Source organism: Mustela nivalis (genome assembly GCF_964662115.1).
Source record: "Mustela nivalis genome assembly, chromosome: 5".
Taxonomy (NCBI): domain Eukaryota; kingdom Metazoa; phylum Chordata; class Mammalia; order Carnivora; family Mustelidae; genus Mustela; species Mustela nivalis.
Genome location: NC_139024.1, coordinates 20,935,030 through 20,949,570, shown reverse-complemented (window position 1 = coordinate 20,949,570; position 14,541 = coordinate 20,935,030). Strand labels below are relative to the sequence as shown.

At 35.0% G+C, this 14,541-nt stretch overlaps 1 protein-coding gene across 5 annotated transcripts in view; it reads right to left on the bottom strand.

Moving 5' to 3' along the window:
- Positions 1 to 14,541, bottom strand: part of REV3L (REV3 like, DNA directed polymerase zeta catalytic subunit) — a 186,737-nt gene that overhangs the window by 80,422 nt on the left and 91,774 nt on the right. For all 5 annotated transcript variants that reach the window (XR_014312147.1, XM_082731928.1, XM_082731926.1 and 2 more), the window contains 3 exons: positions 12,495 to 12,732; positions 7,627 to 7,769; positions 2,594 to 6,752 (listed from right to left, as the gene is read on the bottom strand). Coding sequence is in view for 4 of the 5 variants with exons in the window: in XM_082731928.1 (XP_082588054.1) it covers positions 2,594 to 6,752; positions 7,627 to 7,769; positions 12,495 to 12,732 (4,540 nt within the window). In the remaining variant the exon portion in view is untranslated. The remainder of the gene's footprint in view (positions 1 to 2,593; positions 6,753 to 7,626; positions 7,770 to 12,494; positions 12,733 to 14,541) is intronic.

Sequence of the window (14,541 nt, the reverse complement as noted above, 5' to 3'; positions counted from 1 at the left end):
CGAATCCCGCATCGGGCTCTCTGCTCAGCAGGGAGCCTGCTTCCCTTCCTCTCTCTCTGCCTGCCTCTCCACCTACTTGTGATTTCTGTCAAATAAATAAATAAAATCTTTAAAAAATAAAATAAAATAAAATAAAATAAAATAAAATAAAATAAAATAAAATAAAATGATGTTTCCAGAAACTTATTATTTGGAAAATGTTTATAATATTAGGTGAAAAAAACCTGTATGCAATACTGTGACTATAGTAAGATCACATTTAATAAAACAGAACAAAATAAAAACTATACATTTAAAAAAACTAAAATAAAAAAACCACATTAGGGCGCCTGGGTGGCTCAATTGGTTAAGCAATTGCCTTCGGCTCAGGTCATGGTCCCAGAGTCCTGAGATCGAGTCCTACACATCGGGCTCCCAGCTCTATGGGGAGTCTGCTTCTCCCTCTGACCTCCCCTCTCATGCTCTCTCTCACTCTGTCTCTCTCTCTCAAAAATAAATAAAAATCTTAAAAAACAAACAACAACAACAAAAAACATTAAAATACTGAGTAGAGTATAGGTAGAGAAATAGGTAGAGAATACTGTGGGACTTTTATTCTTTTATACCTCCCAAATTTACTATAGTGAATAGTTTTATATTAAAAATTGTTTTTCAAAAATAATGACTATCCTTTTATTTCAGCTGCATGACAAGTCTCAAAGTTGGACAACAACAAACAGCAACAGAGTTAATGACTAACACATGGTAAGGTAACTGAGAATTAAAAATTAGATATGCAAGGCTCAAGATGGAAAAAAATAGTTCAGTTAAAAACATATACCATAATCACTACTGATAAAAGCCAAAGCCCCCCAAATAATGGAAACTAATGCTTAAGGAACAGACGTTCATATATTCTGGCAGTGAAATAAGAGTCCCATTTGTGTTAAAAGACCACACATAGGTACTAAGCAAAACAAAACAAAACTGCAGAACTGTGTATTAGGAAGGCTGGGGAAGAAATTTCCTGTCTTCCACTTCTAATCTTTAGGGGAGGAAACTTTTAACCTGTACTTCTGATCACTTTTTCTCAAACCCTTCTTAAAAAGACTCCTGCAGGATTATTGCTGATCTGCTGGGTAAAATCCTGGTATTCACTGTGTCTTTTTTACTGGTGTAAAGAACACAGTGCTGCTGAAGGTTACTGTACACACGTGGTATGGCTTCTTGCCTTAGGTGACTCTTCATCTCTCTTCTATCCTTTAGACTAAGCTAAGTCAGCTGCAAAAGTCTTAGCCAGCCTCCTCTGCTTCTGACTGGTTGACTGAAATGAACTGCCTCTCCTTGCAACTGGTTAGGTAAATGGGATAAAAGACACGGGGGGCGGGGGGAGGGGGGAGGAACAAAAATCATCACTTAAATGGCCTGGGTTAAGTTATGTTCCCAACTTAGTTCCTATCAGTTATGCTCTACCTTGGTGATGCAAGAGGTACAGAATACCTACTTAACTACTGGCTTATAAATAAACCAATACTGATGCCTTTGTGTTCTTTGTGTTTTGCTATTGGCTGTGTATATGTGTGTGTGTGTATGCATCTGTCTACTGCCTCTCTGAAAAGATTTTTTTTTTAATGTTACTGGGTTACATATTACTGGTGTTTTATTTTAAAATTATTCTTTATCATGGCACCATATTAATATTTTAGGGTTCATTTTGGCACAGCATCTGGCTACAATATATTTATTTTCTATGGATTTTAGTTTGGCTATTCCTATTTTGAGTACGAGCCTCTTACATGGATTCAAATTCTCTCTATTCACAAATCTTTGTACTAGTCTGACCCATATTATCAATTCCTTTGCAATGATTTTGTTTCCAACAGCCTTAAGAAATTCAAGTTCATTATTGAAGGAGAATTTTCAGAGGATTAGCTAACATTTTCTCATATATACCACAGAGAATTATGAGATTATTTCCTTTTCAAATAGTCTATTTGTATGGTTTTTAAAAAAATTATTATGTTCAATTAGCCTTCTTTTAAAAAACGAGAGATAAGGAGAAGTCAAGTCCATCTTGTATCCCTAATAACTGGACAAACTAATAGGAGTAACAATAAGATTGAAGATGTTGGCAACATGAAAAGAAAATGATATAATATGAACAAGTTAAAATAATCTTCATTTAGAGATATAACATAAAGTACTTAAAACATGTATACTCACTTCCAAACATGTTTAAGTTCTTTCGAAAATTGTAAAAATTTACAATTTTAGAAACAAACACCATTTTTAAAATGATAAATGTGCTTAAGTATTATCACATCCTTCTTAATCTGGCATCATGTCATGGTGAGCATCTGCATCTCTAATCCTTGATGTTGACACAGTGTTAACAGTAAGATTGAAGACCAACACTTATCAGCTTAAAGTTCTCAAGGTGCAACCATCCAGCTAGTTTGTGAATTTTCTCAGAAGTCCTAATTATGAACCACTTTTACAATGATTTACTTATAAATACAATATATTATAGCCAGAACATGAGCATTCAGGTACCAATGCTATAATCATTATAAGTACTCAGAGTGACTCAAGGAGAAAAAATAATTCTGATTACCTGGGCTTTTCTGGTACATCAGAAGGATTACTGCAAAATGGTTCCTGGTAAATAGTTTCTGAAAGGTCATGATCCAACAAAGTTGCCATAATTTCTTCCCTACTTGGTGGGGACATAAGTGGTTTCAGAATGTGAGCAGTTCGAGGGGTGAAACTGCCATTTTTAGATTGTGAGGGAGAGCTGGTAGACCTTGGTGAACTATCGGGAGTTGGTGTCAATATATCATTGTTTCTTGAAACATACAATTCTAAATCTTCAGAGGCTGCATCCAGAAGTTCACCATCAGGGGAGGATAGTATTGTAGTAAAAGAGGTATTGACTGAGTCAAGAGACTGTTGCATCTCTTTTCTGGTATGACCTTGGATCCAGTCTGAAGTACCTGGCTGTGAGAGGCTAAGAAACACTTCTTTGCTTACTGAACTCCTATTCAATCTGGATTTTTCATTTAGACAGTCCTCTGCCTGCTGGACACAGAAAGAATCCATTATTGAATTAGAGCGAGTTGTTAGAGGATGGAAGGTACTTTTCCACTGGTTGTGGCGATGATTCTCATTGTTATCAACTGATGATTTCTCAAATAGTTCAGGACTTAGAGTGCTAGATCTAATCCACGAGGTTGAATCTGAGGCATGATGTTTGTCTTCATCACACTTCTGATTATCATGACTTAAAAACTCATTTTTTTCTATGGTTTGTCCTGGGAAAAGATCCTGAACTGCATCACTTAAGAATTTCTGAGGCAAATTCTGATCAGCTGGGACAAACTGACTTCCAGAATAAAAGCTACAAAATCCAGTTTGACCTATTGTATTAATATCAAAATTATAATTATGTTCAGGAGACAAGCTATCTTCAAGTGAGTAACAGCTCTCAAAACCTTGATCTGAAAAAAAGATGGGACTGTCATCTGATAGAGAATTATCCAACTGGCCAGAGTTTTGTAAATTTAGAGAGTCTACTTTAAGAAGTTTGGGAACTTTTTCTTTAGGTTTTGTAGTTCTGGGAGTTCGAGGTTTTCTTGAAGCCGTTACTGATCGTGTTCGTTTAATTGTTTTGTTTTGCTCAAGGGAACCAGAAATATTTTTGTTTGGTTGATGTTTATTAGGTAATGGGTCTTGCATAATATTTGCATTTTGTGCTTTCTGCTGTCTTTTCTGTAACAATTCTTTTAGAACTGCCAGTCCAGACTGGCCTTCACCAAATGCTGAAGGTGTTGACACATTTCGACTTTTACACTGAGGAAGTGCTTTGGTTTGTGAAATTGCTTCTGACAATGACCTCTGTTTTACCTTTTCAGGTTTAAAATTTGACATATCTAAAATAAAGCCCCTTTGTTTTTGCTCCCATGCTATTTGTTTGATTGGACTTCTCAAGGAAGTTACAAAGCAATTATTAGGCATTTGGCTTTCCTCTGAAGCTGCATTTCCTGGAGAACAAGTTTCACTGTGCTTTGACTGTTCTGCCATGCACACAATCTGCTGCTGACTGTCTTTGCAATGCAAAAAATTAGGGGCATATGCCTGGTCTGGCTTTGATTCTAAAGAATTACGATATTCATTTAACTTTCCGATAGATGACAAATAACTTTTTTGTGTATTTGCGTTCTCTTCTGTCTTTGGAGACATTATACCCGAAGATATCTGTGTATTCTGGGCTACCTGAGACAAATGGTTGGAAAGATCAAATATATTTTTTTGAATTAAGGTTGATTCTTTCAGAGTAAACATAGTATTTTGATTATGAGACCTCTGAACATTAATTTTTGAGACTCCAGGTCCCAAAGAACTACAAACAACTGATGAATGCAAATCATCTCGTGAGCTGGGAAATGTTTGCAAATCTACAGGCTTCTTGCTTTCTAAAAAAGAAGAAAAGCAGCCAGATAAATTTTGTTGTGCATGAATTCCAGTGGGCAGGGGAGCAGAAAGGGGATGATCTATAGCAGAGCCCATTAGTGACACATCTTTCTGTTTAAAAAGTAACTGAGAGCCTCCAGAAGTATTTGAGGTCTCAGACACATTCTGATGTTTCAGCACAAACTTAACTTCAGCACCAGACTGAGATTTTATTTTTTCATCTTTAATTGTTATATGTTTTCTTGGCATAGCTTTCTCATTTGTTTTTTGTTTCTGTTTTGCTCTCTGTTTCTTTTTTCCATCATCTCCTACTTTATTTGTCTGATTCCGTTTGTTCCTTTTCTTAGTAACTACAGAGGGATTAACAAGCTTAGTTTTTGATTTCTTAACCTGCGCTCTTGCTCGACTATTTTTTTCCATACGAGAATTAACAGTCTTACTATTACATGCATTAGGACCCTTAAAGAGCGTTGTTTCTTTATCTGCAGCAGCCATCATTTCTTCAGCTCTTGGATCTGTGGGAGACCAGCAGCGAGGGGGAGAAGAATTTATGGGACTTGTGCTTCTCTCAGAAAGAAAACCTAGTTTAGACATAACATCACTATAATTCAAGTCACAGTCTTCGGTTTCAGCATTGTAAGATGGCAAGGGAGGTGACAGGATGGCATGTGACCGTTTTCGCCTAAAGGACAAAGTTCTTTTAATATTTTCACTATTTGTCCTTTGTTGCTTACCAGTTTTTTTCTTAGCAGACTTATGTTTTGATTTTCTTCTGTGACTTTTCTTTGGTGTTAGTGGATAAATGGGATATTTGGTTGCAGGGGAGTCAGGAACTTTTGGCCAAAAATCCTTCAAAGGTGCAAGCTTTTTATATAGTTCCATTTTTTCCTCTGTCAATATAACTTGTTTTTCTTTAGAGTCTATTTTTCCTAGCTTCACAAGCATGTTTTTTCTCCCTCTAAATCTATTAATAATAATATACTTTATGATGACAGGGGGTAGCTTTTTAGACATTTTTCTTCGTTTTCGAGCTTTGAGAGTTCCATCTAAACTTTCACCAATTTCCATGGGATGAGGTAGGCTAATTTTTGAGTTGTGTGTTACAAAACTTGACTCACTATCTTCAGTCTCATAATTCACCTTGCGTTTGGCTCTAAGTGTATATTTATTTCCATACAATCCAAAGGACTGTTCAGTTTCTAAGGTTCCATCTCCAAAGTGACAGTCTATAAAACTGTCTGCAGGTGTTTTATTTTCAAAAGCTCCACGGGTGACTTTAATTAGATCACTGGCCAATCCATTATTCTTCTCAGGATTACAAGGATTATTTTGTATACAAGTATCTTTTGGGGATACAGTCTCACTAGTTTTGGTAGAAGTCTCCTGATGACCTATAAATTTCTTTTTATTCATTTTTAACCGGGACTGTTTACTGCTGGGTTGTAGTTTGTATGTGACAGGAGAGAGTTTCTGTGGTCTACTGAGACAGTTAGAAAGAACAACACTGGGAAAAAACATATAATGTGCCGCTTGCTGGCTGAGGCTTGGCTTTTCTGTTTTATGTTCTTGAAACTCTTCGTATCTAATTTTAAGTTTATTTAGCCCACTTTCATCAGCAATGCTATCAAGAGAATGTACCATAGTTCTATTCTCTCCTGCGCATGAGAGCAAGTCACAATTTTCAGTTAATGATGAAGGGAATAAATTATTCAGAGCTGTGCTGTTTCCTTTTTCATTTCCTTCAGAGGATAACTTATTTTTTGAATGACTTAGGTCAGAAAAGTTGAAAGAATTTTTGCCCAATGTACTTTCACTACTATGACGGTTCATGTGTATAAAAGGGGCATCCTTATCAATTTTTCTAATATTTGTATACTTTCTACTTGGTGCCTGTCTTGTAACAGATGGAATATCCTCTTCATAATCAAAAATACTACTTTCACAGGAAGATACTGGGAGGATATCTTTCTTACTTTCTTTATGAGAGTTTTCTGAATGGACAGAATTGCTCAAAGATCCAGGGTATTTCATGGAGTAAGTACTTTCATTTGTAAAAGAAGCAACTGAGTGATCTAGACATTTTTCTATGTTGTTTGGCTGTGGAAGTTCTTCAATTAAATCTTCCTTATTCAAAACATGGGAAGAAAGGGCACTTGTGTGTTTACACTGAAAAGTAATCTTAGCAGAAGATGGGGGTTCTAATGTAGCAGCATCTTTGTGGAAAATGGAAGGTTTTACTGATAGCTTGCTTGTTGCAATCACAGAAGAGTGGGTCCTGGAATTTTCGTTGTTCAAGGGATTGTCTGAAATTGGGGAAAAAGAATTTATTTCACCTTCATGCTTTTAATTTTTTAAAAAATATTTCTCCATACTATCATCATGAAAGAAGCTATAGAAAATTACGTTTCCATGCTTAAAATGGTTATCTTAACAAAATGTCATTCCTCTCATTAAGATAATAACTCAACCTAAATAATCAACAATCAGTTACACTTGATTATTATTCATTATTTTAAACATATTTCTTTTGGTCAGAAATAAGTTACATTAGGGGTCCCAGGGTGGCTCAGTTGGTTGAGCAGCTGACTCTCGATTTTGGCTCAGGTCATGAGCTAAGGGTCCTGGGATCAAGCTCTGCAAGGGCTCTACACAGAGCATGTTGTCTCTCTTTCTCTCTCAAAAAATTAAAAAATAAAAAATAAATTTAAAAATTACAATTTAAATTTAAAAAAGAAATTTTATATTAATATTCAGTGCCTTCATGGTGAATAGGGAAAAATACTGTCACCTTGAAAATTTTTCATAAAACAGTATGCTTCTTTGTATTATCACTTCAAATAAGCTGAGAGTATTTTTTCTCTAGTTTTTATTTAAATTCCAACTAGTTAACATTTGAATATATTTCTTACAGTTTATACTACTTAAATGTTAACATGATAAACTGATTAAAGTCTATGAAGTTTTAAATCAGTGATTTACAAATATTATCCTCTTAGAAATAAGAAATAGTCATATATCCACATTCTTGCAAGAGAAAAAATCTTGGAGAAGGACAAAACATAGTAGTATTGTCAAAGCTTCACACTTAGCCGATTGTGTATGTGTGATTACAGTTTTAAAAGCAAATATATTCTTAGCTGCTAAATCATAAAATGCTCTTAGTATTAGATAACTTACCACTGTTTTCATCTGCAGTTCCATCTAACTGAGGTATAGAAAGATTGGCTAGAAGCAAACTGTTATTACTCCATTCCATTTCTTCTTCTGAAGATGAATCATCCTCTTCAGTTGAGCTTCTATGGGTATTTCTACACAGTGATCTAGAGAATATTAAGATTCATTAGGAGTATGATCATAGAAAAAGCATGTCAGATTAAAAATATTTGCTTAATCTGATGTTGTAATAGTAAAATTGAAAAGATCTGAAAATTAGAACCTCAAAAAGAAAAAGCAGATTTATCTTGCTTTGGTATTATGTTCTATAAAAAGTTATTGCAGATAAACTTAAAATTCTTTTCATGTGAGCTAGAAGACACCATCATTCCTGTATCCAAAGTTCCACAATATCCTAGACTACCATATCTAATCATGTTCTTCCTTATATTCTCCCTCTCATCCTATTATTAGATCTGGATAACAGCTAGGCTGAGAACCCAATAACTTCTAAAAAGGTAGCATCCCGGCATATTTTAAGACGTCTCCATAAATATACAATCTCTACACTGTGAACTGGAAAAAACAAACACAAAAGTAAGCAAGGGGGTACTCCGGTCAGGCTGGAAGAGAAAACAGGGTTCAGAGGGGCTAGGAAGTAGTAGAGGTGTTGAGTCAATCTGAACAGCGGCTCTAAAGCAGGTTACTAAAGAATTCAGATGGACAGTGAATTCCAGATAGATAATCTCTTCAGGGTTCATCTCTTATCGATTTAAATTTTTTCACCAAGTCCTAGCTTGATACTTCCCTTTCTATCCATACCTAAGCTTTTCTTTCTCTGGTCTCAAAAATATGAAAGTGTCCCTTAATTATAGATATAACAGTTTCTCCATTAATCCTTTACCAAATCAAAATTCGTCCTAAAACCACTATCTTAAGAGCTGAAAGAATTATTATAGGTCATCTAGTCCAATTTTCTACTGAACGCAAAAACCTTATTTCAACAGATGACAAAATCTCCACTCTTACATTCTCAGTATAAGGGGCTTGCTTGCTGTCCATGAGCTAATCTTTTCCATTATTAATTGTTAGGATTTTTTCCCCTCTGTTACACAGTACTTTCCAAATTCCATTCATTATTTCTGCTTTTGTTCTGTGTTGTTATATGAAGCCTATTGTTGCTATTTTCCATATGATAACTTTAAAATATTTGAAGGCATTTATAATTTATCCTGTAATTCCTCTCTAATTAGACCAAACATTATCTATCCTTTCTACTGTTCTTTAAAAGTGACATGTTGGGAATGCAAGCTGGTGCAGCCACTCTGGAAAACAGTATGGAAATTCCTCAAAAAGTTGAACATGGTGCTACCCTATGACCCAGTAATTGCACTCCTAGGGATTTACCCCAAAGATACAAGTGTAGTGATCCAAAGGGGCACATGCACCCCAATGTTTATAGCAGTCATGCCCACAAAAGCCAATCTATGGGAAGAGTCCTGATGTCCACTGACAGATGAATGGATAAAAAAGACTACTACTAAGAATACTAAGAAAAAGGAATACTATTAAGCCATCAAAAAGATGAAATCTGGCCATTTGCAAGACATGGATGAAGGGTATTGTGCTAAGCGAAATAAGTCAATCAGAGAAAGACAATTACCATGTGATCTCATTCATATGCGGAAGAAGAAAACAAAATAGAGGATCATAGGGGAAGAGAGAAAAAAATAAAATGAAATCAGAGAGGGAGACAAACCATAAGAGACTCTTAATCATTGGAAACTGAGGGTTGCTGGAGGGGAGGTGGGATGGGGGGATAGGGTAACGGAGTGATGCACATTAAGGAGAGCATGTGATGTAATGAGCACTGGGTATTATATAAGACTAATGAATCACTGACCTCTACCTTGGAAACCAATAATGTATGTTTAATTAACTGAACACAAAATTAGAAAAAATAAAAATAAATAAATAAAAGTAACAGTGTTCACAGATCCTTTTCTTTCTCTCCTTTCCCAGGATTCTTAAAATATGGTACTCAGAGCAAAATATGACGTCCAAATACAATTGAAGAACTCCTTTTCTAGACACTATACTTCTATTTTTCGATCTCTTTCTAAAGTACATTAATGAAATGTTTCATTTTGTTTTCCCAAGGTTGACTTGGGCATGGTTTTCACAGGATTGGTCCAGTTAATGAACATATAGGCATCCATTAATTGTGGGACAAACCACGCCTATGATTTTAAACATGCTGACACTACTGGTAACCAGTAGATAGTGACTCTAAGAATTTTATATATTTGAATGTGTATCTACTTAATATCGGCTCAAAAATATAAATAGCTAAGAAACATCTAAGAAACTAAGAAACTGTAGAAAAATGCTAATGAGACACTAAAGGTAAAATCAAAGAAATAATACCAAAATAAAACAATCAAGAAAGAGAAAAACAAATGGAAATAAGAAAAAGTGAAATGCCACAATATCAATCAGATAGTCAACACATTGCTAAAATATGAAAGAAGCGATCCAATTTATTACAGCAAGACTTAAATACATCAAGTAAATACTGCAATTATTTTATTAATAAAATCTAAAATCTGTTAGAATAATAAATGTTACCCTAGGTACAGCTGGTAGCTAATAATTAAATTCATTATTTTGGCAACCATACAACACTACACTTACTGTCTCCTAATAAAGTAAAATCATGGCTTTCCAACAGAAATTAAACCCAGAATAGATGATTAAGCCCAGAGAGATGGTCTACCTAGTCTGTATTTATAAAGCTGACTGACTAAACCTAAACACATGACTCTATATTAGGCATCACCTATTCAGTTCTGAGATATTTCTGGACTATATTCTGTCACCCAGTGAATTACCAATCTCTAATATTTGTGACAATGTCAATCCAGTCTAGCATGATACTTGGCATTTAAGCATTTATGTTGTTTTTAAGTGCAAAGTCATGTAAGTTCTTGTGAACCCACCTAATTGGTCACTACTGCCATGTTTTATGTCTTCTCCTTATCTACAAGGATACTATGTAAGACTTACAAGACCCAATATGATTATAACATTCCCCTAAATAACCATATTTTAAAAGGATATAAAGACAGTAGAGCATGGCGTGAACTCATGAAGATTCCTGATATTCTTTGCTTCCCTTCTTCCCTTTGAAGTTGTCCATGTTTACTTAATAATAGTAATTATTACCCCTATTGTAAAGAAGGACTTAGAGGCAAGGAGGAGACCAATTAAAAAGTGAATCATAGTGTTCCAGATAAATGATAATGAAGGCCCAAACTAGGACATTAACCTTGGGAGGGAGGTGAGTGGAAGGACAGAATGGCAAAAGAGGGCAAGTCAAATACAACACTGAAGTTGCAAACTTCCAGAAGTTGGGGGGAATTTATTACAGAAATCACAGAGAAACAAGAACAAAGCCATCTATAGGCTGATGTGGTTGAGGCATTTCCCAATAGGCTATTCCATGCAAAGACTGATCAAGTTTATATTAAAAAATTGAAAAAACAATTTATAGAGATCTACAAAAAATTTTATGTCTTTCGCTTCACTTTATTTTTTTAATAGTTAGGAAATATTGACAAAAGACATTTTATGACATTGTTAAGGGTCAAATCTATCAGGAAATCAAATACTGGTTCTGTCTGGACCAGGTAGCATTCGTTCTTCAAAGGTCAAGCTCTGAGTCTTTGAATGACTTATCACTGTCACAGGAAAGGGAACTGAGTACATGAAGCTAGGAAAGTATGAAATAATATTTTGTAGATTTGGATTCTCCACCCATAGAATGAAAATGGAATTCTTTGAGGAAGCATATTGCGAAAATACAGAAGGAGGTTATATACACAGATATCAAGAGAACATTTCAAACAAAGAGTTCAGAAGTTCTGGTATTATCTACCTATGTTTGGAGGAGAGGCATATTCAGTGTTTCAGGCTCAGAGGCCCAATCTTTTTCCACATACAGAACATATATAAGTCAAATCAATCAGTTTCACAAGAAACTTAATTTGGAAAACCACAGTGCCATCTTATTAATTTAATTTGAGAAATGAAGAATACCAGTGTCTGCTTCTGAGACTCTTATTTACTTATTTTTAATATTTAATTCCTTCAGTCTAATCAGACCTAAAGGCTATTTCTTGTCTTCAAGCGGACTCTGACTGTTGCTGTAACCCATATAACTCTCAGAGGGCATTCTTTTTCCTCAAGTTCAGGGATAAAGAGGCACTTCTACTTTGCCCCACTTACTATCAACAGATATTAATACTACATATGCAATTTCTAAAAGTTAAGTTTATGGGGGTAGAAGGAACTGGAGGAAGGTGGTCAAAAGATACAAACTTACAGTTGTAAGATAATTACTAGGGATGTAATGTACAACCTGGCGACTATAGTTACCACTCCTGTAGGATTAAAAAGGAAAGTTGTTAGAATGAATCCTGAGAGTTCTCATTACAAGGAGCAGCCTTTTTCGTCCTCATTTCTTTTTATTATATCTATATGCAATGAAAAATGTTAACTAAACTTATTTGTGGTAATCATTTCATAATATAATGTTAAGTCAAACATTTATGCTGTACAACTGCAACTCATACACTAATATAGGTCAATTATATCTCAATAAAACTTGAAAAAAAAAAAACCACCTAGATTTAACCTTTTAATAAAACTGGAAAAAAACACCTAGGTTTAATCTTTTTAAATGTAGCAAAATTTTACTTTGCTTAGAATATGAAGTTTATGCCATATGAAAAACAAAGCACTACTTTAAAGGAATTTAAAAGAAGACTAGTTTACAAAGTATTTATATTATGAACAATAGTAAAAAATAACTGAAAGAACTAAAAAGTTACCTCTTTTTGGCACAAGGTTCTTCAATATTGCTGTCCCATCTCTGAGACATCACCAAACTAAGCTCCATTTCTTCTTTTTCAATCTGTGGTTCGTTTTCTTCATCATCACTATTTTGGGGATTTTTAGTGTTTCCAAAGAAATGACATGGTGATGGTATCCTATTTCTTCCCCCCTGATATCCATCATTTTCCAAACCAGCAAGAAGATGTACCAGAGCCTCATCAGGACTACTGTCCACTATAAAACAAGTGAAGCATCACTAACAAATAACTTTTCTAAATAACTGAACTAAGATCAATTACATTCAATAAAATCACAGATGCTGGCACATACTGAAAAAATACAGCTGATACAAAGACTTCTGTGTCAATGTAACTGTTTTATCAAAGTGTGATGACCTCTGGACTCTTCGCACTGGAATGATTTTGTATCCTCATTAAAAGGAAGATTCCCCAGAACCCATCTTCTATCTCTTGAATCAGAACTTCTGAGTTAGGGCCCAGGAAGATGCATTTTAACAAGCTGTCCAAGCTTACTGCACAATTAAGCTTGAAGAACACTAAACCAAATAGGGTGACCAGGGTTTAAAACAAAATCAAAATACATAATAAATATGTGAATTAATGCTAAGGAAGAGGTGCCTTAAAAACCATATATGTGAATACCTTATTCTCACTTAAATTTTATTTAGTGCACAGGATAGTTAAATGAAACATGTGGTTGAAAAACACAAGAGAGCTTTAAAGTAGTCAATAACATTACTTAAAAAACTTTCAGCGTTTTTTTCCCCTTCTTCATGACTATAACGAGATGCCACTTCATATGCACTATGCTTGCCAAATCAAGACAAGTAGTAAGTATTGGCAAGGAAGTCGAAGAAGGAAGTTCTACATTGCTGGTCAGACTGTAAAATGGTACAGCAGCTTTGGGAAAAAGTTTGATGGTTTGTTGAAATGTTAAAAATAGTTACCATATGATACAGCAACTCCACTCCTGGTATATAACCAAGATACTAAAAATATATGTCCACACAAAAACCTACACATAAATAATCACAGCAGTATCATTTGTAATTGCCAAAAAGGTGGCAACTCATGTATCCATCATGTAAAGAATGGACAAATGAACTATATGGTATATCCATATGAGGGAATATTATTCAGTAGTGAATGAAATACTGATACATGCTACAATTTGAATGAACCTTGAAAACATGCTAAGTGAAAGAAGTCACAAACAAAAGGTTATATGATTCCATTTATATGAAATGACCCAAATAGGTAAATGCAGTAAAAAAGAGAATAGATAGATTAGTGGTTGCTGAGAGCTAAGAGGAGAGAAGAATGAGGAGTGACTGCTAATGGTTATGGAGTTGCTTTTTAGGGTGATAAAATGTCCCGGAATCAGATAGTGGTAATGGTTACATAACTGCGAACATGATAAAAATCACTGAACTTGGGGCGTCTGGGTGGCTCAGTTGGTTAAGCATCTGCCTTTGGCTAAAGTCATGGTTTCAGGGTCCTAGGATCGAGCCCCATGTTAGGTTCCCTGTTCAGTGGGGAGTCTGCTCCTCATTTGTACTCACTCTCTCTCAAATAATCAAGTCTTAAAAAAAAAAATCACTGAACCATATAAATTAGAAGGTAAATTTTCTGGTATGTGAAATACATCAATAAAACATTTTATTTTAAAAAGGGGGGGGGGATGCGCCTAAGTGGCTCAGTCGGTTCAACATCTGACACTTGGTTTACACTCACCTCATGATTTCAGGGTCATGAGACTGAGCTCCACATCAGGCTCTGTACTCAGCAGGGAATCTGCCTGAGATTCTCTCTTCCTTTCCTTCTGCCCCTTCCCTCCCAAGCATGCTCTCTCTCACAGATAATAAGTAAATCTTAAATCAATAACAAATAATAAATAAATCTTTTTTAAAAAGACCATGAAGATAGAGGTTTGTTGCCATTTTGGCAAAAATCTCTCTTTTTAAAAAGATTTTATTTATTTACTTAACAGAGTGAGTACAAGATGGGAAAGTGGCAGGCAGAG